A 26801-nucleotide genomic window follows, 5' to 3' on the forward strand; every position below is an offset into this window, starting at 1 on the left:
CTTTGATGGCACTGATGATTATGATGACTTTACTCACTTTTCTTAGTTGACTTAGGTTATGAAATAAAAGTCTAGGTTGCATTAAGAGAATACATTTATTCCACTTGGTATAATAGTCTTTTATGCTACTTTGTTCTTCGTAAACAAGAAATTGTAAATATTCAAGAATAAGCCTCAGTTTTTTTAAAATGGTTAACCACTTAATTCAATAACACCGATAAACACTTTATTTAAACATCAATATGTAATGTCAACAGTCTATAAACACAAGAGAGAGTTAGATTTATGTTATAACCACCGTTAACATGAATATTATTTTAAAACAGGCTTGTATCGTATTTTTCTATGTTTCCAATAATGATTTCAAATGGACCAAACCCGCACAGAGCATTTTCACTGTTTTACTCAAGAAACATATTGATTTGTAAGTCCAGCATAATAGTTTCACAAGATTTTGTCATGTTCTATATAATAAAAAACTGTTTAAGATTCATTTCCGCTTTATTTTCTAATTCAAATGCAGCATAAAAGAACCTCAAATATTGGTGTTTATCTATTCTACAGAAATTCAACCTTGTAAGACTATATTATGGAAGATAATAGAAGACAATACATTTAGAGATATAAATACTATTAAAATCTGCTCCCTTGCGGAAATAAAATTACATAATTTAAATACCTACTGAAGAGCCTCTTTCACTTAGTAGATCATGATTTTGCTCATGTACAATATTTACATTTTGTAATATTATTTGTATGTCCATTAACAAATCATTATATTCAATTATATATTCATTCACTGATTGAAGAAGAGTTTCTAGGTCATTAGTTCGATTAAAATGATGTAATCGACTTAAGTATAATTTTGATTTTGTCAGATGCCTTATAAAGGTTCAAATAGCTAGCAATGCAAAGCTATCCATTCCAAGCTTTTTGCCGCTTGTTAAGAGATCGGTCAAAATCAATAGGGCCTAAAACATACTTAAGTTGATCTATTTGTATTTTTGGTCAATATCGTGATATGTCACTTTATTACGATTTAAGCATATTTATCATTCTTTTGAGAATTGTTGGGTATACAACGGAATTGTACGTTGTAATTACTCTAACTCTAACAGTATGGGTACCATTCTTTGTTTATTATATGCTCACATTAAAAGCAACTACTATCTAAGTTCTTACATATAGTTTATCGTACAGGGGTAAGAATTAAAATGGTTATTGTTCTTCGGATCGTCCATGTTCATAGCCAAAGTCATTATTTGTTGTCGTCCGGATTGGTTCATAGTTGGGGGTTGGTGTTGTACGTTTACAGTAAAACATTGTTGCCTTTTTTAGCTGCCACGGGTAATTTTTCTCCAGTTAAAAAGGGATTGTTCTTAGACTGAAACAAATATACAAACAATTAAAAGTATTTGTTTTAGTTCCAAAACTGTTTTCATGTGGCGTGTCTAAGTTTATTGGGACCGTGCAAGTTCGGAAGAGCGACACCTGTTTTCATAGCTCGGCAATATTTTTAGCACTTTTAATTATATTGGCCAATTATATTAGTCCTGGTTACTGGTTAATTGTCAAGGCCATAGCCCAAAAAAGAATAAGAAGAAAAAGTAAGATTAGGTTATGTTATTAAAAGGTAAAGATTGTACTACAAGTAAAATACATAAAGGTATATATTAACATAGAGTGAGCCTACACTCCGCGCTTCCTGACAACAAGATCTCTTCGACCGATTTGCGGTATCTCTTTCTAGTACATTGTATCGAGAATCTATGATGACATTCAGTGTGAGTATAGGCACGGAAGGGGAGGACTCCTATTTCAGCTTTACTATGGGTAAGAGTGAAACAGCACTGATCCAAAGAAAAAAGATGGTGTCTTCACTTTGCTCTGAATGACACTCCGTTTATCATTATTTAAGTCTATGGCAAAATACCATTGATTAAATTTACTATAATCATTGCATATCATATCAATATTGTGGACCAACATATAATTTTTACAATTTAGGTATAACACATCATTTTGCTAAATCCCTTTTTCTTCAATGACAGTAGGTATGAAATATACGTCAATTTGACAATTTCAATTAACAATATGAATTATTTAAGAGGCTACAGGTAGCAACAAACGCGGTCCAAGATTGCGGCTGTAATTTTGAATATTTTGTCGAGATATTTGGCACACATATTCGTAATATAATAAAGAATGGCGGTACAGAGCCCGATTTGAGAAATATATTAGTGTAGTCCGTCCGCTATAACTTTTCCCATGGGGTACAATTCATTTTCAATCAAATCAGAAAGCAGAAAGCAGTCAAAGCAGAAAGTGAAACGTACGCCGATGTGTGTAGTATATAGTATACAGTATACAAAATGTATATACACATCGACGTTCGTTTCAATTTCCGTTTTGACCTAATTTGATTGAAAATTTTTTGCTCAATTAGAAATCCAATGAAATCAATTAATTTGTGGTCATCTGATTGAATACAACCAATAAAACCAACATTATACTGAAAACAGATCCCATGGGATGTTTTCACTCAATCATGTAGCTATGGATACCTACATTTCGTTTCATTTCGATTTTGACATTTCAAATATTCAATATTTCAAAATGTCACGATTTGGTTGTAATACTGATGAGAATATTAATGAAATTATCGAATCAAATATACCAAAGAATACTGTTTACAGTAAAAAATTTGTATGGAAAGCGTTTATGGACTTTTGCAATGATAGAAAATATGAATTAGATGGAAATCGGACGGTGGAAGAATTGTTAATTGCACATTTAAATAAATTGTTTCTGCTCTGTATTTTTTTTCATAACCAGCAAAAAATTTTCTATCCGAATAACCCTCGAACATTGATAAATGCTCAAAAATTTTTTAACAACTTTCTCAAGCTTGTTGCTTACAGGCAACAGACCTCCGCCTACGGCGTCGGTCTGTTTCCAAGCAACAAGCTTTCGAAATCTGTTATAAAATTTTTTCGAACAATTATCAATGTCCTTGGGTTATTACTACTGAAAATGAATCGTACCGCATGGGAAAAGTTATAGCGGACGGACTATATATGGAAATTACTCTGTAATTAAATGCAATATTAAAAAACGTGCCTGTACCGCCATTAACACGAACAAAAAAATAGACTTCCTTCAAATAAACTTTTTTATCCCATGCCTAGATTTTGTGTCATTTTGGACCTACTAAAATTTTTTATTTCTAACAAGAAATCGAACATATTATAACTAATAGCTAATTAGGCAACAAAGAGAAATTGTCACTGCCATTTTGACAAACCTGCGCCAGATATTTTCTTATCTGTGTTGTTATCTTTATCGATATCTGTTCAGTGCAGTAGTTTTCATTCATTTTAAGAATTCGTTATTGTTGTTTCATAGGAAAGTAGTGTTTATTTATAGTTAATTTATTATATTTTTGTGTAATAGAACTAAGTTGTTGAACATAGCCCGATCAAAGAATACAAAACTTTACGAAAACTTCAAAAAAAATAAAGGAAGAATGAAAATTTGCGGATACCTAGTTAAAAATATCCATTATTATATATATAAGAAAAAATTTACACTTCTAGCTCCCCTCCATTTTACAATAATTGGGAAATACCCCCTTCTCAGGGGTGAAAAAATATACATTCAAAATAAGTCCGGAATTGGATAAAATGACAAATTCTAAGCAACTATTGTTCTACAGAGTTTTTCAGTAAGTCACTTATTTTTCAAGTTATTTGCGAGTGAATGTATGTTCATTTTTAACAAAAAAAAAAAACATGTTTTTGGACGGTTTTTCGCAAGTAACTCAAAAAGTAAGTATTTTATCGAAGAAGGTATTCTTAGCAAAAATTTAGCTTATAAAAGAGTGACAAAAATTGTGTAGGTAAGTATGAAGTGTAGACCTAGTAGAAGCAGAGTTGTAGCTAATGAAAAGTAGGCTCTTATTCGTCAAATACCAAATCGAATATTTCAACGTGAAATATCCAAAAAGTGGAGCACTTTTCGGGGAAAACTCATTACACCTTTTTTAAAGTATTTAAAAAAGGTTTATTTTTTGTTAAAAAAATTTTATCATTAAAAGTAAGTGAGTTATGCTAAAAACATTGTTAGTCCTTTTATTTTTTGCTAAAAAGAATTGCGAAAATTACTTCCTAATTAGCATCCTACATACAATTAATCGTTACCGCTTCACAAGTAAAGTTACTTTGTATTCTTTAAACGATATATAAGTTTCATTGGTTCAAAGTGCTCATTTTTGGAAAAATTTGGTTTTAAAGTAAAGATTTTTTTATTTTAAAAATAATTATTTTTTTTACAAAATTCTTTAAAAATTATTAGTACAGCAAAACCTCGATATAACGTACCTCTATTTAACGGATTTCAGATATAACTGACAAAAAATCCGATCAAATGTAAAAAAATTAAAAACGTTCTGTTAACGTTATACTTTGATGGCCAAGATGCAGTAATAGTTTTGTAAATCTGTAGGACAATACATAATAGTACCGGAGCAGAAAGTAGCTGAGGGAGATGTTTTAAAATGGTTACAAGTAGATAAAGGTGGCCATGGATATAAGATCATTACTGAAAGTAAAATAGCAGATGAAGTTATGAACCTAACAAATGAGAATGGAAGTGAAGATAGCGAAGAAGACAAAACAACACTGCCAAAAATAAAGTTATCGGAGGTAAGATCGCATCTTGACGATCTAATAACATTTATAATACAGTGTACATATTAAAAAAAAAGTTTTTGATTTATTTTAAACCTATTTTTATATAACGGACTCTCGGCTTTAACGGACCCCTCGTCCCTCCAATTAGTCCGTTATATCGAGGTTTTACCGTAATACCAAAAATCTCAAGGGGTAATAAAATATATGTTTTGTTTTTCTGAATATTTTGGATTTTTTGTTTTCCTGTTCACTACCTACCGCTTCACAGATTGCTTTACTTATATTATGTATTGTTTATATTATTATGATCTATAAGTTTCATTAGTTTAAAGTGTTCCTTTTTGAAAAAAATTGGTTTTAAAATAAAAAAAATTAGTTTTGAAAAAAATTTCAATTTGTGTTCAAAATAACGTAAAAATTCTTAGTAATAGCAGAAATCTCGAAGGGTAATAAGATGATTGCTTTGCTTTTCTGAATATTTTGGATTTCTTGTTTTCCTGTTAGACAAAAATTGGTTATGCTACGGTTGTTCAAAATTTGCATACACTCGTGGTTAGTGACTCTTTTAAGCCATTTTAACTACTGCCTTTTCAAAAATATGCACCTTGAACCATTGAAACTTATAGATCATAGGGTGAGGCAGATAACTGGCCTATTAGAAATATATCGAGAACTAAAGGCAACATAATTATGAAAATTGGAGTGAAGGGGTTTTGAATAGTGATCTATTTAATGAAAATATTTTCATCTATTTTATACTTCCGGTTATAGGTACCGGAAGTTGCTTATAACTTCGTTTTTTTTTAAATGGGACACCCTGTATATTTTTACATTTTTCGATTCTCCTCGATGTCTTCTTTCATAAAATATGAGGTTTTGTAATATTATACAGGGTAGTATAAAAAATAATTACGTTTTTTCTAAATTTCGTACCAGAATTCACACCCTGTAGAATTGTAGCAGTTTGACAACAAAAACTCTGTTTATGTTTAAATGGTTTTTAATATAGTCTAATATTGTTAAGAATTGTTAGTATAGCTAATTTTTTAAATTTAGTATACAGGGTTGCTAGAAACTCGGAAAGAGAAAACTCTGAGTTTTCTTAAATGGAGCCCCCTATATTTTAGTATTGTAATGAAATGATATTTTATGATACTTTTTTATTTCTTAAGCATTCCCTATACCTAACTTCTTTTATTTGTGCTTAATTGTTAATTGAACCGACAATCTTAATTACGTAGTTATTTTGGTAGCGCAACCATAAGTTTAAGGATCAGTCTAGATTAATATGTATTCATTTCCGAAAAATTATTTGTGATTGAATATTTTCACGACGAACCTAATAAAATTTCACGTATTTTTTTTACAATTAATATTTGGCTTGAATCACCCATAACTCACAATTTAAAGCAGATAGGTATAGGGAATGCTTAAGAAATAAAAAGTACCATAAAATATCATTCTCTTACAATACTAAAATACAGGGTGTTCCATTTAAGAAAACTCAGAAAATACTTATTCCGAGTTTCGACTAACCCTGTATACTAAAATTAAAAAAATTAGGTATACTAACAATTAATAACAATAATAGACTATATTAAAAATATATAGTAATATATATATATATATATATATATATATATATATATATATATATATATATATATATATATATATATATATATATATATATATTAAAAACCATTTGAACATGACTAGAGTTTTAGATGTTAAAATAATACAATTCTACAGGGTGTGAATGTTGCTACAAAATTAAGAAAAAAAACGTAATTATCTTTTAAACTAATCTGTATAATAATACAAAACCTAATAATTTAAGAAAGAAGACATCGAGGAGACTCCAAAAATCTAAAAATATACAGGGTGTTCCATTAAAAAAAACGAAGTTATAAGCAACTTCCGGTATACCGGAAGTAGCAAATAGATGAGAATATTTTCATTGAATAGATCACTCTTCAAAACCCCTTTATTCCGATTTTCATAATCCTGTTGCATTTAGTTCTAGAGATATTTCTAATAGGACTTTTATCTGCCTCACCCTGTATAAAGAATACATAAACAAAGTAACTTGTGAAGCGGTAACGATTAATTTCATTTGGGATGCTAATTACGAGGTGATTTTCGCGATTCTTTTTCCAAATAAAAGGAACCGACAATATTTTGAGCGTAACTCACTTACTTTTAATGGATGAAGTTTTTTAAAAAAACAAAAATAAATCTTTTTTTAGACACTTTAAAAAAGTTGTTGAGTTTTCCCCGAAAAGTGGTCCCATTTTCCGTTATTTCACGTTGAAATATTCGATTTGGAATTGGACGAATAAGAACCTACTTTTCATTAGCTACAACTCTGCTTCTACTGGGTCTACAGACTTCATAAGTATACTACATAATTTTTTCACTTTTTTATTAGCTATATTTTTGCGACAATGTTTTTGAAGTTATACTTCTTTAGGCGCGATTGAGGGTGAAATTTTATTAATCTGCGCGCATGCGCACACAGACAGTATGGAGTTCGTTACTAAATGTTTTAATTTATGTATGTATCAGTCCAGAAAAGGTGTGGAAAGGATATATTAGTGTTTTTAAATATATTTTTCTATAAACGTGTTAAAAATGCAATTTATAGCTAGCACTCCATAGGAGCGTTAAAAATGCTAGTTTAAAGCACCAGTGCTTTAAAAATTTTAAGGCACTGCAGTTAAAAGTGAATTGTCAAATTGTGAAACGTCAAAATATTTATATTTCATTTATTTACATTAATATTAATAATACAACTTGCCCAATTTGAAAAAGGTGGTTTACAAGGTTTTTTTAAATTTAATTTAAACTGTATTATTGCATTTTTAACACGTTTGTAGAAAAAAACTATTCAAATTTGTTAGAATATACAAAAATAAAAGTAGATGTTATTCTATAGTTGTTATGATTTACGTATTGACAGTATAGGCAGTTTTGATGTAACGTCAAGAAAAATATAAAAATGGAATGTCAGTTCAAGTAAAAGTTTTTGTAGGTATTGTCCTGTAATTGAGAATGAATAAATTATAATTGTTGATAGGTATATAAGACGTTTGTAGAAAAAATATTGTATGATATACCTAGGTGTTAAAAAGTACATTTTTAAGGCACTCATGTGAATTGCAGAATGAGAGAAGCGAATCTTTCACATACGTGCCTTAAATTGTGCTTTTAACATTTATATCATAAATAACTATAACTATTATTATAATTTTTGTATATATGGACTTGTCTACCTCGGGAATAAGATAATAAGTAATATTTAAAGTATTTTATAATTCACTTCGTATGTTTGTCACTATGTCTGAGAAATCTTATAGCCCGTATAAACAAAAGGGTATAGCTCAGTGGTAGAGCGTTGGGATGGAGATCAAGAGGTCCCCGGTTCAAATCCTGGTGTTTTCTAATCTTTTTTAATTTTTGGTATTGTTTGAATAAAAATTTTTGGAAAGTAGTAAGTAAAAATTAATTTAATCTTTAAATAAAATACAAATAAACTGTCCTAAAGTATATTTATTTCATTGAAATCATATTTAGAAGTATAACTTCTTACGTGCGTACAAAGTACACACACATTCTTTTTTTTTTCGATAAAATAATTAATTTTTGAGTTATTTGCGAAAAACCGTCCAAAACATGTTTTTTTTGTTAAAAATAAACATACATTCACTCGCAAATAACTCGGAAAGTATTGACTTAGTGAAACAACTCTAGATAGAACAAAAGTTGTTTAGAATTAGTAATTTTATTCAATTCCGAACTTATTTTGAATGCCTATTTTTTCACGTCCGAGAAGGGGGTATTTCCCAATTATTGTAAAGTGGCGATGATGTAGAATTGTAAACTTTTACTGATGTATTATTTTTATATAATAATTAATAGACCTATTCTCAAATTCAACTACCTATTCCCATATTTTCCTCCTTCCTTTATTTTTTTGGGTCAGATTGTTCATTGATCCGGCGATAATGTGTCTTTTCTAAATTATTTAACAATTCTAAACAGTGGCATCTGAGGCTTGTGGCAAATTCATTGGATGGAGCCTAAGGAAAAGCATCACGTTGTAATTTAATTTTAATAAATTACTGAGATTATTTCATTCATAGAGATTCTGACCAATAGAAACTTACAAGAATAAAAGTTACAGCGGTTATTTTTTATTGATTTTAACTTCCAATCTTCTATTTATTTATTTCAATAAAATTGCATTTATAAATAATTTTAACTAATCTTTTATTGATATCTTCGTCTGAATATTTGCTAAACTGTGCTCTTCACTTTGAAAATTTGGAAAATGTTTGTCACATTAATAGGAAACGCATAAAATTTTAAATTCGAAGAAAAATGTTATAAATCACAACAGAACATAATTTAAAACACGTATCAAAGATAAAAAAGTTGTTTTTGTGTTCCGTTTGGCCCATAAGGACGATTCTAAATTCAAATTATTGCAGCTAGCCAAAAACGCGTAGTGATGTCATATGATTATATGTTTACATTCTGCACCAAAAAAAGTAAACAAAATTGTATATAATTTTAAATTAGACATTATAAACGTCAGTAAAAAATACGTTTGATCGTTTGAACTATTTTAAATCCATAGAAAACTTGTACTTTTAGAAAATGGCACTAAACAACACTTATGGTGTTTTCTTTTATTTTCCATAGTAAACCTTGTTTCCTTTCCCTCAAAAACTGTATCAAACTACAAACTCAACAATCTGGTACATAATATTACAATGACGTACGATAAATGTCATTAGAATATACTAATTTTTCCCTTATTACGCGACGATGAGCTGGCCAAACACTCAAGTAGGCGGAGGCCAATAAATTAAAGAAGAAGAAAAGAATACACCTAAATATAACCATAACTATAAATATAACCATAAAGTGAAACTATGTGACGTCACGGGTCATTTGAATTATTTTAAAATACAGAAGACTTTAAACTTGTACTTCTAAGTTATTATGAGTTTTTGAAGCGTGAAATTTTGGAAATCTCATTTTTAAACAAAACTGAACAATATTATGTAATCAAAAAATGTGCAAGTTCCCTATTGGGATAAATGTCACTGAATGTTTTTATACAGACTTCAATTTTGTATATAAGTATATGTAATAAATAAGAAATAATGTTTCAATCTCTTTTGTCGACTCCGACGTCTGTGCTGCACCCGGTCGAACGCCTATTCAAAATCTATAAAACAGACAAAAAGGTCTGTTTGTTGATCTTTGCGCCTTTATGCCAAAGTTTGAGGAGAGAATATGGCTTCTCGTGTGTGTCCCCATATGTTTTCTGATCAGATTATTGGTTGTAGGTGGTTGTAGTCACAGCTAATAATGGTCCTATTATAATATGTTGCATATGCGCGTGCTGCCACAGCGCAATTACTTATCACTTCCTGTCAAGCCCTCAAGGGGGTAAGTTGTGTTGTTAAAATGACGAATAAAGTTTTTTTTCTATTTAGCTAATGCCTCGACAACTAATGGCCATTGGCATGGTAGGTACGGTGATTAGCAGTTAGGTACCTAGTGTGATGTGTAGTGTATGTGTTGAGTAAGTTCTTGTTACTTTGAATAAAGTTATTTAAGTAAATCATTTCATATATCAAGTTTGTTTGTCCATATTTCCAAATTATAATAATACATGCATTAAAAACAATGAAGAACGGAAAAAGCTCTGGATCTGACATGCTTCCTATCGAACTACTAAAAATTATAGATGAGCAGCATAAAAATTGACCTTTTAGTATTAATTAGTAATAATCTTGAACGTCGATCTTTATTTGTCTCCCTAAAAAGAAAAACGCAAAAGAATGCGGCGACTACCGCATCATTAGCTTGATGTCTCTTGTGCTAAAGTTGCTACTGAAAGTCATCCATAACCGAATATATCATAAACTGGACATGGACATTAATGATATCTAGGGCAAAGGGCAAACGTTTCGCAAAGGCCTAGGAACTTGTGAAGCTTTTTTTCACGTAATATACTAAGACAAAGGTGCCTCGACGTCAATCAAGATATACGCGTGTTTTATTGACTATAATAAAGCATTCGACAAAATACAACATCAACAATAAATGCATGTCTTGAAATCAAAGAAGATAGACTACAATGACCTCAGGATTATATCGAACTTATGCTATAAGCAACGAGCAAAAGTACGTGTTAACGATCAGTTGTCAGAGGAAATTGAAATCAGACCAGACGTGGGGTGAGACAGGGATGTGTGTTGTTGCCAATTATTTTTAATGCCTACTCGGGAGAGATCTTGAAAAAAGCTCTTGAGAGCGAAACAGCTGAAATAAAGGTAATGGAGTTACCATTAACAACATTAGATATGCGGATGACACTGTCATCTAAGCCAAAAATATTGGGGATCTTTAGAGACTGAGACTGGCGAGCAGAATAGCGGAGTTTGGACAAGAATACGGTCTAACAATGAACGTCAAGAAGACAAAGTTTATGAGAATATCGAAAACTCAAAAAAATAACGAGAATCTCTTCATAAACGGATCCAACATCGAACGAGTCGACCAATATGCATATCTTGGAACAATGATCAACTCCATAGGTGATTAGTTCCAGGAAATCAAAATTAGAATAGAAAAGGCTAGAGCGAATTTTAACAAAATTAGAAAAGTGCTATGTACAAGAGATTTGAAGTTGGAGCTAAGAGCTAGGTTGTCTAAGTGGTACGTTTTCTCGACTTTGTTTTATGAAATGGAAGCTTGGACCTTGAATGCGGCATCAATAAAAAAACTAGAATAATTCCAGCTGTGAGTATACAGAAGAGTTCTGAAAATATCGTGGACAGAACACGTCACAAACAAAGAGGTTTTGAGAAAGATGAATAACGAAATGGAAATCTTAAATATGATCAAAACAAGAAAATTAGAATACCTCGGAAATATTACAAGTGGAAAGAGATACAACTTGCTACAATTGATTATGCAGGGAAAGATTTAAGGAAAAAGAAGCATAAGGAAACTCAGAATACCGTGGCTGTGCAACCTGAGAAATGGTACGGATGTAGGGGAAGTGTGCCTTTGTTGGACCCCTGCCTATGATGGACCCCCTGCTGTAATTTCCAATAGGGCGCGGTTACCTGCACCCAGGGCCGGCGATAACGGGCCTGCAAGGGATGCATTGCAGGCGGGCGCCTCTGTTTGGGGGGCGCCAAAATGAGCTTTTTTCTGCTGGTGTTATGTAAAATACTAAAATAGAAAAATTCATTTTTTAAATGTGGTTTAAATTCGTCATAATACCCTAATCTGTGTTTGTTAGTTTTGCATATCACATAATATAAATACAAAAATATGCAGTGCGGCATAGAATTCTTACTTACCATGTAGTGATGTAATTTATTGGTCAAAGATATCATATTTCAACCAAAAAACTTTGCTCTTAATGAGAATGCTTTGTTTATGTTCTTCAAATTTCTTGCAAGTTGTTAGTTTTGTATCAGCGATTACGAGAGGAAATGAATTATTTCTAGTAAAATAAACAAGATTGTGATACTGTTTTCTTGCCGCCTGCGCATGTCTAATTATTTAAGTATTATGTACCTATTAATAGGTATCAAGTTAAGTATTAATCCCATAAAAACATAATATTTAAAATAAACATTTTACATAAAATTTAGTTTAGAGCTGATGATGACTGGTAAACCAGTCGAAAACTAGTTATGTGATTTTGATGTGGCCCTTTTGAGGGTTTTTAAATATACCTTTTATACAAGATTTTACTGTTTTTTGTATTACATGGTATACAGCCAACCACAGGAAAACTTTTTCCTTCTGAATTAATACAGAATAGTTTGTCAGCTATACTCTGCAGTTAAAGAATCTAGCATTCAATTAATATAAAATTATATTTGTTAAGTACTACTCAGTACTATTATTTATTTACGGTTAAGTTATTATTTTTATTTAGTTAAATAAAAATGGATTCAAAAAAATTATCTGGGGCACAAATCGAAAAATAGGAGCTGAAAAAGAAGAAAAATGACACAAAAAACAATCTTAGTTTTCTTAGCCAATTTCTTAAAAAAGTTGAAGTTGTTTTGTCAGATGAGGGGTCCAATAAAACTGTAACCGAACTTTATTTACCGGGGACATTTGCGGATAGCGCGACACCGACTTAAGTCGGTGCCTCGCTGCCCGAAACACACATTTTTAGGACACAAGTCCAAAATCAAGTCATTAATAGGGAGAAAAGCTCTTCTAGCTACCCCTAAAATCAGGTGGTTTAACCACATAAAGTAATACAGAGGATGTGTTCCATTATCCAGTGCATCCAAGGTAACGTTTAGTACAAAGCCTCCCAAGGGTAAAAACATGCCGTAGATACATGGATGAGCGCGGTGTAGGTCGCGATCGCGGTCGCTACATCGATATCAAAACAAAACTTCATTTTTTTATGAGATCGAACATACCAAGGATGTGTCACCCGTTCATCCTCGCGACCTTGCATCGCGGTTTACAGCGATGTCGATGCCAAAACAGGATACGGAAAGTATCTTCGCTAACGGTAAAAACATGCCGAAGATACATGGATGAGCGTGATGTAGGTCGCGATCGCGGTTTACATTGATGACGGGCAGAACATACCGAAGATACTTTCCGTATCCTGTTTTGGCATCGACATCGCTGTAAACCGCGATGCAAGGTCGCGAGGGTGAACGGGTGACACATCCTTAGTATGTGCGATCTCATAAAAAAATTAAGGTTTGTTTTGATATCGATGTAGCGACCGCGATCGCGACTCGCAACCTACACCGCGCTCATCCATGTATCTTCGGCATGTTTTTACCCTTATTATGTACTGCGATGGGGAGGGGTGGTGGTACAGCTTGGGGGTTCAGATAGATACGGGGTCAGGTTACTCAGTGTGACCGGTTTGATCTTCGGACATGTGGGTCTCACTGTTCCATTTGAACACACATAATGTTCCCGAGGCTGGGGTTGTACGAGTATCTGTGTGTATGTGTGTGGAGTGGGGGGGCGCCTGTGCTAGTTTTGCAGGCGGGCACCTTATACCCTAGCGCCGGCACTGCCTGCACCGTTCCTGCACACCGCCGGTTGCCGCTTGCGCACGAAGTTTGTAGTTTAGTATTTGCAAAGTTTCAGACCCGTGGCGGTTATAACAGTAAATTTGTAAAATAAAATTAAAATTTGGCGTTGCTGACCTAATAAAATTTTTTGTTACGTAATATTTTACTGGTAACATACGTTAAACTAAGTGTTGCTTTTGTTTTATACAAAATGACTACACTGTCTTTGTCAAATACTATATGTACTTTGTTTTAGGTTAGAATGGTCAAAACAAAAGTAACAGAATTAAATTTACTGTCTTGTCTATTTGCCTATGATGGACCCCTTTGTCGTTACCTATGAAGAACTAGGGGGGCCATCATAGGAAAAAGGAAATAAGTTGCTACTTAACGATTAACATAATACATTTTACAGGGATGGATCCTCATAAAAGGCAACAGTTGAATGAGAGTAATATGCAGCAAGCTTTAAAAAGTATACAAGAAAAAACTATGAGGTTTAAGTTGGCAGCAAAAACATTTAACGTTCCAAAAACGACTTTGAAAAGGCGTTTTAATAAGCAACAAGGAAGTACGAAAGGTGATTTGGGAGGACGAAGACCAATATTTTCTACTGCTATTGAAAAGGAAATTGCTGACCATATTATCACCATGGAAGCTTGTTTTTTTGGCCTGGCCAGTAAAGATTTACGAAAACTTGTATACGAAGTAGCTGAAAGAAACAATATTAGCCACAGTTTTAATAAGGAAACCAAGTTGCCAAGCTGGAAATGCGTCAGAGGTTTTTTAAAGCAAAATCCTCGAATATTATTACGAACTCCAGAAAATACTTCGTTGACAAGGGCTCAAGCTTTTAATCAACTTAATATATGTGCCTATTTTACAGCATTAGCACATAGACGAGTTTCAATTTCTACCGGAAAACATTTATAACATGGACGCTTCCGGTTTGACAACTGTGCAAAAGAGATCGCAGAAGATTTATGCTAGTCAAGGTCGCAAACAAGTTGGTGCTTTAAGTAGTGCAGAGCGCGGTCTACATGTTACGGTCGTATGTGCAATGAATGCAATTGGAACATATGTTCCTCCTGTTTTGATTTTTCCTCGACAGAGAAAGAAAGACGAACTTATGACCGATGCACCTACTGGAAGTGTAGCCTTCGCTCAAGAAAAAGGATGGATGACTTCCGACATTTTCTATCTCTGGTTGCAACATTTTTTAAGGTATTTAAAGGCTTCTAAAAACAACCAAGTTTTGTTGTTACTCGATGGTCATGGTAGTCATAAAAGTTTTGAAGTTTTCCAGTTTGCAAAAGAAAACGGTATTATTATGTTTTCTTTTCCTGCTCACTGCTCTCATCACGTTCAACCCTTGGACGTAGGATTTTTTAGACCACTTCAAACTTACTACGGCCAAGAAATTCAATTATGGCTGTGAGAGAATCCAGGTAAAACAGTTACCCAATTTAAAGAAGCCAGTATCTTTAATAGAGCATATTTAAAAAGTGCTCTTCCATCAAATGCAACAAATGCATTCCATCAAATGCAACAAATGCATTTAAAAAGACATGAATAGAACCATTCAATCAAGATGTCTTCGAGGATGCCGTCTATAACAACAGATAGAGAACATTATGAACAAAACCCACTGCCAGGATGTTCTGACGAGAACTCACTACCGGAACATCGGAGCCAAAATGTTTCTTCGATTGAAGGTTTATCAAAAATCACTGATCAGAAATCAACATCATCGTCAGCCTTAAACATCTCGGTCGAAGATATTTCTCCTCCTCGTTTAGCTGGAGTATCTGAAGTAACTCAGAAAAGGGGCAGAAAACGGGGTAAAACAGGATATTTAAATTCAACGCCGGAAATTAATGATATAAAACAAAAAATTGCAGAAAAAGAGGCAAAAAAAGAAAACAAGACGCAAGAAAAGTGAAAAGGCAAGTTTGTGTTTCAACTACAAACAGTTCTGAAGACGATTGTGAATCTTCATTTGAAGAAGACGACTCGGACGATGCAGCTTGCATTTACTGTAACGAACTATTTTCGCATTCACGATCCAAAGAAAAATGGATTCGTGGTCAAGTGTGTAAGAATTGGCGTCACAATAAATGTGCAGATGTAAATCCTCGACGTAAACAATTTGTGTGTGAATTGTTCATGTAACTTTTTTCTTAAAAATACCTATTTGTAATATTACTTAGCGTTTAGAATATCTTTTGGTTTAATAAAATAACTTGGTATTTACTTATTTTATACAAAATGAAGCGGGTCCATCATGGGCGTATCAAAGGGTCCATCATGAGTGCATATATGCCCATGATGGACCCTTAACAGGATTTTAGTAAACTATGAATAACTTTTGTCATCTTAATCTTTATCAAAATTTGAAAAATTTGCAGATTATACAAATAACAAGACGTTATGTGGTGATATTTAAAGCCTGCTAAGTAAATAATTAAAAATTTTATGGAGCTTTTTCCTTAAGGGGTCCATCATAGGCACATTTCCCCTACATCAAATAAACTTTTCAGAGCAGCCGTCTCCGAATAGCTATAATGATTGCCGACCTCCGTCGCAGAGATGGTCCTTAAAGAAGAAGATTTCCAAATTAAAATAAGCAGCTAAAGTGTCTTTCGGAACATTCCCTGTGTAATAGCTCCAGAACGCAAGAGAGGAGTAGAATGGAACAATCATATAAATAAACCAAATAACAAATAGAGTAGTAAAGACGGCTAGAGACGTTTCCCTAAAAGGAAGATTATCAATGGAAAGACCACGAAAACGATGGAAAGACAATTTACTGGAGGCATATTAAAAAACAGACAGGCATGTCTACACGAAAAGAATAAGAAGAGTAAACGAAAAAAAAGTTATATTCAGGGAAGCACAAAAAATGTGCTGGAACATGAATGGAAGTCCTTATAGAATTTGGAAGAATATGGCTACGTATAACTAGAGGTATTGCTATTGGCGTATTACAAAACTCTCAGGAAGGAAGTTTGAGAATAAATATATTTTTCTACAAACGTGTTAACCATGCAATTTTTAGCATTCCATATAGTCCAGGAACCGAAGCTTTTCACCTCGCAATTTTTACAGAATAGATCGATTTGCTTGAAAATTTGAGAATAAGTAGTGGATAGTCCAAGGATCAAAATCTATACGATGCCGAAAGGCGCTTTTACCACAGGGGTGATTGCCACCCCATCTCGGGGGTGGAAATTTTTTATTATATTTTGACCACAAAAGTTGATAAAAATATTCATTCTTAGCAAAAAATGTTCTATACATTTTTTTGATAAAATTAATAGTTTTAAACCTACAATTAGACCTACAAAACCTACAGAATTAAATAACCTACAATTTCATATTTAAAAATTTTTCGTATATCTGATGCCAATCTTTCTATTCTGAAGAAAATGGCATTTTTTACCAAACTACAAAAATTTGTTATTCGCTTTTAGCTCCAGTTTTTTAAAAACTAATCATTCTAAGCCAGTACAATTTCTAGAATCTATTAATAATACGAAATAAAGGAGAATGAATAAGGCGAATGACAAAAAACACCGCCAACTTACGTTATTATTCTTCCAATTGCATTTTTTCAAAAAAATATATTGATTTTTTAACCCTAACTTTTTTAATTGTTATCTTTGAAAGTTTGGTAAAAAGGAACTTTATAGGTTTTTACATGATTTATAAGCCTATTAATATTAAATCTTTTTAAACTCCTCAGTTGCAAAAAGAGGTGACTTTGAAAGGGTTGGTAAAGGTGGTTTTTGTATATTATTACAAGTTTTAATTGTCAATAGCTCACTCAATTTTTACCGGAGAAAAAATTTTTGCAAACCAGATTCTTGGGAATTTAATAATATACAATTTCATATTTAAACATTTTTTCATATCTCTGATGCTAATCTTTCTATTCTGAAGAAAATCCATTTTTTTCCAAACTACAAAAATTCGTTATTTGCTTTTAACTCCATTTTTTTTAAACTAATCATTCTAAGCCGGTCAAACTTCTAGATCCTATTAATAATACATAAAAAAGAAGACCAAATAAGATAAATGACTAATGTTAATTAGGGTGGTGATTAGGAGGTTGCTTCCAATCACTTTTTAAAAAATAGGGACTGACATTCTTTTCATAACAAGTCACTTAATTTTTGAGCTAAAGACTTTTTTTTATTTCTGAAGATAGGTATTTTTAAATACTTTAAATTATTTTGAACAAGTTACCCTCGAAAAATACATAGTTTTCCCGTCTTTTGACTTTGAAACTAAAATATTTAGTATTTGACGAAGAAGAGCTAACATATAATAAAATAAATCTCGATTACTATTGGTCTAAAAGAAAATTAAAAAAAAATGTTTTGTTTATTTTTTTAAAAGGTACATTGGTGAAGTTGTTTTGATAAAACGAAAACTTTTGGAGTTATCAGCAGAAAACTTTTTTTCGATATAAAACTAATACATTCGATAGCGAATAAATCGAAAATTATTAATTTTATCAAAAAAATGTATAGAACGTTTTTGCTTAGAATGAATATTGTTACTAACTTTTGCGGTCAAAACATAATAAAAAATGTTCACTCCCGAGTTGGGGTGGCAACCATTCCCATGGTAAAAGCGCCTTTCGACATCGTATATATTTTGATCCTTAGACTATCCATTACTTATTCTCAAATTTTCAAGCAAATTGATCCATTCTGTAAAAATTGCCAGGTTTTGTCCTATTTACTTCATTAGGTACTTGGACTAATAGGAAACTTAAAAATGTCACTTTAAAGCAATGGGTGCTTTAAAAATTTTAAGGCACTGCAGTTAAAAGTGAAATGTAAAATTTTAAAATGAAACGTCAAAATATTTATATTTCATTTATTAACATTAATATTAATAGTACAATTTGCGCAATTTGAAAAATGAATTACTTGCTCTGCAGTTTTACCATTTTCCATGGTTAAGGCGGAATGAGTAGAAATGACTGAATTTCCAGTCGAAGTTGAGGCCACAATATCTTCGGATGTTGTTGGTGATGTTCGCTGCACGGGCAGCAGTTTTCGGGCAATCAAATTCTTATTTTCCAAAGAATCTTCGATGTACCCCTCAGCAACGGTAGAAGATCTCCACCCCCCTTGACGCTGAATTGTCGTCAAATTTGCGTGAGCATCGGCAAGTAAGGTCGCTGAAGAGCGATGAAAACAATGCCCCGTATAAAGGATCGGATTTGGAAGTTCCAGAAATCTTGCTATAGCAGCAGGAATTTTTCCAAACGAATTAATTCCAATCGGATTTCTGGTACATTTACCTTTCACGTATTTCAGAAAAAATCGCCGATGTCCGACATTTGCTGGTCGAAGAGCCGCATATTTTCGATAAATATGCAAATAGATTTTTTCAATAATAGTGAAACTTCGTGAAACATTGGTTTTAGTATCTGGTATTTTAATCAGTAATAAAGTACCCATATCTTTCACATCGTCAATAGTCAACTGACAAAGCTCCCCCTGCGGCAGGCACCAAATATTCCCACAATCACAGCTACTTTCATCAGAAGATACTCATCATCTAATACACACTTCAAAAATTGGTCAATTTGGTCTCTAGTCAAGATTTTTGATTTTTTTGGCCGGTAACCTTCTGCTTGACGATTTAAATACGCGATAAGCTTAAAATATTTGCTGATATCTACATCACTATTTATACGTAGTACAGATTTGAGCATCGAATAATTCGACCACAAAGATGATGCCTTCCACACCTTTGCTTTTTTCTCAAAATACGCCAGAAATACATTTTCAGTATATTTCCCAGAAACGCCTTTCGCTTCACAGCATTTCTCAAACTTATTATAAGCGATATCATATTGCATTCTGGATTTCCTCGGCAACAACTCCAGGATAGCTCAACTGGCCGCTACCTCTATATCTTGAAATTGATTTTTTTCTACGACATGTTCTTGCATTTTAACGAAAAATCCACAACCGCGTTTTAAAAAACTAACAGACGTCTGACAGATGCTTCAAAACTTCCGTAAACAATTAAGTCATCAATGGTTGCTAAGGTGCGTAATATACGATGCAATTTAAAATTAGCTCCTTTCAATGTATTAAAGGTTTTTAAAAGGTTTTTTAAAACTGTATTATTGCATTTTTAACACATGTGTAGAAAAAATATTGTATGATACGTGTTAAAAGTACATTTTTAAGGCACTCATGTGAATTGCGGAATTCGCTCCGCTCATTCTGCAAACCTTCACATGCGTGCCTTAACATTGTACTTTTAACACTTATATCAAAAATAACTATTGGTGGTAGTAGGTACTACTTCATTTATAAAATTAAAATGACTAAATATGTTTTTATCTGTAGTAACCTCGACAATTAGTATAAGCTATGTATTAAAAAACTTGTAAGATATAATATAGCTGATAGCTATAATCACGCACAACACAAAGGTATTGAATTAAAATAAAAATACATGTTCACCTCATAAAATCACTGATTGGTAAAAAACAATGATTATAATTATTTTGGGTTTAACAAAATGATGATAATTCTTTTAAACAATAAACAGCTAATTTGTCACAAAACAACGTGATCATTAAAGATACGGATATTTACATTACTTAAGTATTTCAGAATTAAAAAATATGACAAAAACAAAACGCTGGGAATATTAATGGAAAACAGGATTAAAAGTTTAAAGACACGTAAAATGTCTGTGGTAGATTTCTATTTTTGTATTTTTTGCTTATAAACAAAATAGCATACCTATTTTCCGCGGACTTTGTATATAGTCGATTTGCTAATCGGAGACACAACTGTCTAGTGACGTTGTTAATTCTGTTTTTGGGAAGTTAGGTTGTTAGACGTGACTTGAAATTACTACACAACCAAACATACCTGCTCATAGCCAATATAATTAATATTAAACAGACATAAATAACATAAACCTTACGCCAATCAATAATTATTTATTTACACCATTTTAGTGTATTGATAACAAATGAGAAAATTATTTATTGTACAAAATAAAAGTATGTTGTAGAAATAAACTCCACAAAATTTTATGAGTTAAGTATATACTCCCAGTATTTCCAATAATTCTTCTTTTTTAATGAAAGATTAAGTTGATTTGAGCAGTTAATAGTGTGAGGTAGGAATTTTTGTGTTGTATATTTCCTATACTGAAACGGTTGTGAAGAAACATCTGTGGGTAAAAAAGAACCAAGTGCCAAAAAATGACTGGATGACACCAGGTATTATAAAGCTTATAGAAGAAAAACGAAAATACAAACATATAAATAAAGAAAAATACAAGCAAATGAATAAACTAGTAAAAACGCAGATCAAGAAAGCTAAAGAAAGCTGGATGGAAGAAAAGTGACATACATAACCTACATAAGAAACTAAAATAAATTACAGGTAATACAAGGAAAAGAATATCACATTACGAAACTCCACTGGAGATATCCAATTACTAGAAAAGAAAAGCAACAAACTTGCTAGCAATACATCAAGGATTTATTTGCAGATAATAGGGAACAAATAAATGAAACATTACCAACTAATTAAAATTTAAAAATTCTGATATCAGAGGTGAAACAAGCAACTAAAAATTCAAAAAGTGGTAGAGCGCCAGGTCCCGATGAAATTCCTGTAGAAATATTAAAAATCCTGAATGATGAAAATATAGAATGTCTAACTAAATTATTTAATAAAATATATCACGACGGTCAAATCCCTGATAAATGGTTAAAATATATCTTTTTACCATTACCCAAGAAAAATAATCCTAAATATTGCAATGAGTACCGATTAATTAGCCTTATGAGCCACACTTTAAAAATATTTATAATTTTTAAACCTATAGAGAGGGTGTCGAGAAATACATCGGAGCAATTATAAACTCACAATGGCAGCTAGTCTGGAAAGCTCAACGTAGGTGGCGCTCGTATAGTTGGAGGTTACGTCAACTGACCTCAACACTTCAAATCAATCTAATTCTAAGTAAATATTGAATATTTTTTTCGCTGTGTGAATTAAACTTGAGAAAATAAAATCCCTCAATGTTGTGCTGTGCATTTGTGCTCATCGGGACACAAGTTTACCAAAGATATTCCGATGAGAAAAAAGTGGACTGTAGCAATAAGAAGGGATAAATATGTGTCAACAATAAATCCACATATCTGCAATAAACATTTTGTTGAAACAGATTACGTAAAGCCCTTAGATTCGACTGTAAAAAATATAATACTTCACTATTAAACTCAGATCAGAATTTATTATAAACGAATTAAGGATTAAGATATACAATTTTATATACATTCACACTGTTGCCACATCTACAATCGCTTTTTATGAACTGAAAATATAAAAAAAATATATTTGAAATAATAATATAGAAAAATGTAAAATGATCATTTGAAATAATTCTCAACTTCTCAATATTTTTTAGTGACTAAAACATAACCTGACCAAACCTAATCTAGCGTCATCGAAAATAATATAAACAAGTTAATAACTGAAAATTAAAGGGACCTAGTACCATTAAAATATTCTTTAGTGCAAAAAAAACCTGATCAAACCTAACCCTAATTTTTTCTAATTTCACCTTAAATTTAAGAATAACACCTCTTTCACCTAGACAAATACCCAAATAATTATACTTAATTAAATTAACACATTCTATATTTCCATAAGGAATTATAATTTTTTTTAAATAAGGCAACAGTGCAGAATCAACTCATGCTCAACCCATGCTTAACCCAAATTTACACCAAATGCGTAACTGTCATGGCGGCCATATTTTGAAAATATGTGAAAGTATCACATTTTTAAATGAGATAAACACAAAAATTAAGGCTGAGCACACTTATTTGTGAATTTTAAATTGATAAAAAAGTAAGGCAGATATCATATACACCATAGATAAAAGTGTTGTGATATACACAGTTGTCAGACTCGTGGCGGGGGGGGGGGGGGGTGAGTTAATGCCAAATAAATATCTCTGAGCTATAGAAATAAATCATTGAGACGATGATTAATATAGTTTATCATTCGATAACGGCTTCCTTTTTCCAGTAACTCTCGCATTCCTTCTCCTTAATTCGTTTTTCAACGCACAAACAGTCCAAAATCCGTATTTTTTGGCCATAATTTATTATTTATTAAATCGTAATCATAAACACCATTTAAAAACTTCACGAATTGTCAAAACGTTGACCTCCAACTACACTAGCGCCGCCAAGCGGGAGCAACGGCGTACATAGCTGCCATAAGATCAAGATGAGGAGATAAATATCAGAATAGAAATAGCTCGAAAAGGATTTATAAAATACAAGTCAATGTTTACAAATAAGAAATTAAGTATGGAAATTAGAGTGAGGTTCGTCGAATGTTATGTTTGGTCGCAACTACTATATAGGGTGAAAGTTTGGACTCAAGTCCAATCCGTAAAAAAATTGCGGCATTCGAAATTGGCTATACAGGCGTATTCTGAAAATTCTTTGTACTGCAGAAGTCTCAAACGAAGAAGTATTAAGACGAATTGGACATAGCAGAAAGTCCACAAGGAAAAATTTCCAGTAACTGGCTGTATACCATTAATTACAAAATTGAAGAAAGACTTCTGTGTAAAAGGTATATTTATTAAAACCCCAATAAAGGGCTACATTAAAAGACAGAACGTTTTCGCTCTAAAGAAAGCATCATCAGTGTTATAAGCAAGCTCTACATGCTAAGCCACCAAAAATACATAGGTTAAAACCCTTAAAACGCCGACCAAAAGTCTTACATTGGCGTGTATTATGTTAAACCCTGGGGATGGGTGAAAATGAAAAAGATATACCTCACAGCATTATATGACTCTACCACGTGTATGTGGGTGGTTGAGTTGATTTCTCTGTCTTCACAAAGAGAAAGGTGAAAGCCAACTCAATAGCAGAAAGCTTATGAACACAATTAAAATAAGAAAAACATCGTATCTGGGCCACATAATTCGTAACGATAAATACTCTCTGCTACACGTCATCATGCAAGGAAGACAAGAGGGGAAAAGGCTTGAGAAGAGAGAAGAAATCTTAGCTGAGAAATATCAGAGATTGAACTGACCTCAATGTTTGAACAGATATTTCACGTTGCAAAAGACAAAGAAGCGTTTAAAGAATGATCGCCAACCTTCATTAGAAGGCACAATGAGCGAATTCAGTTTACCTATATTACTAATTTATGCAATCTTACGATTCGCTTCCAGTATTAAGATAGCTGTTAAATAAATTTTTCTTGTTTTTTCCTAATTTGCAAAGAGTAGTTAGTGTATTATACAGATACTCACACTCAGTCAACTAAATCTATTTGTCTAAAATAACATATCGCAATTCAACATTTCTATGGCCTATAAGAATACCTCGTAAGTATAAACAAAAAATCAAAATCACGCTTTTGGCACCGCAATACTAATATAAACCTTCTTTACCAATCACCAGATTGGTATACTTTATAATATAAACTTGTACAACAAACTTTAACGTTATAACCGCCATTAACTACCATAGCAAAATAAACACACACGAGGTATTGCATGCAAAATATTTTGGACGATGTATTGCCAAATGATCAAAAGTAGATACGATATTCGTTGCTTTGCGCCTTTATAAAAGTATAAATACTTTTGGTGATTGGTAGAAAAAGTTTATTGCGGTAGATCAGTATTGCGGCACCAAGGGGCCGAGGGATGCGCCCTTTTTCTATTCAGCGTAAAGCTGAGCGGGGAAATTACTAATCTCAGGGGAAGAGTTTTGCACGTAGAGTCTTAGGACTTTGCACCTCCTTAAACCATTCCAAGACCGCTGATTACTCCCAACAATGATTGGGGTGTGTAATTAGTCTTTGACTGCACTCTTCTCGTGGTGGCCCTGTTGAATCTAAACTCAGCGGATCTAGACTATATAGTCGATAAACAATCCCCAAGCCAAGCCGTGAAATACCGTGGTGAAGGCTGTCAGGTAGGGTGCATCGAAAAAGGCGAAAAAAAATTTTTTTTGCGATGGAAAAGTCATTCCTCACAAAAGTTGCCTAATCAACTGTTAAGTATTTTGGTAAAATCTGGTCGAAATTGGAAAACATCTTTTGCCTCCCCAAGACAATTAAAAACTTTGAAAAAATATTAACAGACAAAAAAAAAATTATTTTGAAACGAAAATGAAATACCTCACAAAAGTTGCCTAACATACTATTTAGTATTTTAGTAAGATTGCGTTGAAATAAAACAACATTTTCTGCCCCCCACGGCAACTAAAATTTAGAAAAAATACATTAATATGCAAATTTCTTTTGTAACGGAAATGCAATAGCTCACAAAAATTGAATAAACAAATTCGGTTTATATTGGAAATTATTTTCTGGTTTCACAAGGCAATTAAAAATTTTTATTTTTATTTGTCTCCCTGATGTCACCAAAATTTTTTAACACTAAAATAAATACATATTATAAAGCAAAGTGTCAAAATTACTATAATTTTAAAATAGTTCATTAGGTATATAAATATCACAAAAAATATGGTAAAAACATTCTGTTCGAAGTACGAATTCGCGTTTTTATAAATCCACCACTTAAATTTTTATAAATCCTACTTCGAATACGCTCCACAAACTGCTAGAGAATGTTGTGTCACAAGCTTGACACATCGGTCTACACATTGATTGTGGCAGTAATATTTCTAAATCTCAATTAGGATTCCTAATAAAATCTCGCAAATTGTCACTCGAAAATCTAGAGAATATAGGTGGTTCTATAAGACGATATTCTTGCTAGTTAATTAACTCAAAGTAATTGTTTAAATCAAAATTTTTATAGGAGAAAGTTTTAACACCCTCACGTTTTTTTATTTGGTCACTGGCAAACTTCTTTTGATGTCCAAGGGTTAGATTATTTGAATGCCGCAGACATACAAACCACTAAAGCGGTTTTTTAAGATGTTCTTCTAACAATCTTATTACATCTCCCTTAACGCCAATATCTACGACTGTTCCGTCTCATTTAATAGCTGGATTTGATACTTTCTAATGTACGAGACAGCGGAGACACATATCCGAAATATTTCCACCCTGGTTCATGCCCTCATGCACAAGTGTTATGTGTTCTTCCACGATCGAATGACGATGAAACTTTGTACCGTTTTTTACTTGAGCTAAAGTTTTGTCTTTGTGTCGGTACCTTTCTTCTGTTACCGTTGTTCTCTCTGAATATATTTGTTTTTGGTTTCCATATCAATCCAGCTTATCACCATTTTTCTGGGACCTCTTTGATTTAATAGAGATTGCCGATCATCCAGAGTCACTTTTTGAGATTTGCTACGAAGACAATTCCTCAGAATGGCGTATTTTCATTCTGCAAGATAGAAACGTGTAGTTTTACTTTTGTCCTCAAAGTATTGAATTTTATGTTTGTAAAATTCACTGTTTTGCCTGTTCTTAACTGGTTTCATAAGTTTAATATATTTAAAAAACTCTAACAAGAAGTAAAACCACTTCTATGTAAATTGGTATATTTATTAAAACTTAAAAATCCCAATGGATCGAATAAAATATGTCCAATTCAGAACGTTTTCAGACCTATCGGTCCATCATGAGTGAATCTACAATAAAATAAGTAATCCCACTATTAGAATTGAAAGATGGTTGAAATTTTTAAAAAGCTAAAAATGTGGTTAGATTACTTACGTGCATACTTGCTAAATAGCCCCAGAACCAAACAATGGTTGAATTTAAAATTCAATTTACATTATTAAAATCTAACCACTTTTTAGCTTTTTAAAAATTTCAACCATCTTTCAATTCTAATAGTGGGATTACTTATTTTATTGTAGATTCACTGATGATGGACCGATAGGTCTGAAAACGTTCTGAATTGGACATATTTTATTCAATCCATTGGGATTTTTAAGTTTTAATAAATATACCAATTTACATAGAAGTGGTTTTACTTCTTGTTAGAGTTT

At 32.3% G+C, this 26801-nt stretch overlaps 2 protein-coding genes across 4 annotated transcripts in view; one reads left to right on the forward strand and one right to left on the reverse strand.

Moving 5' to 3' along the window:
- Positions 1-26801, forward strand: part of LOC114336456 (cytochrome P450 4c3-like) — a 222147-nt gene that overhangs the window by 137461 nt on the left and 57885 nt on the right. The gene's annotated exons all lie outside the window — the stretch shown is intronic.
- Positions 77-26801, reverse strand: part of LOC114336454 (neuroendocrine protein 7B2) — a 161224-nt gene continuing 134499 nt past the window's right edge. For all 3 annotated transcript variants that reach the window (XM_050652572.1, XM_050652569.1, XM_050652570.1), the window contains one exon: positions 77-1384. In XM_050652572.1, the coding sequence (XP_050508529.1) occupies positions 1310-1384 (75 nt within the window). In that variant the 3' untranslated portion in view covers positions 77-1309. The remainder of the gene's footprint in view (positions 1385-26801) is intronic.

Source organism: Diabrotica virgifera, chromosome 6 (assembly GCF_917563875.1).
Source record: "Diabrotica virgifera virgifera chromosome 6, PGI_DIABVI_V3a".
NCBI classification, from domain to species: Eukaryota; Metazoa; Arthropoda; class Insecta; order Coleoptera; family Chrysomelidae; genus Diabrotica; species Diabrotica virgifera.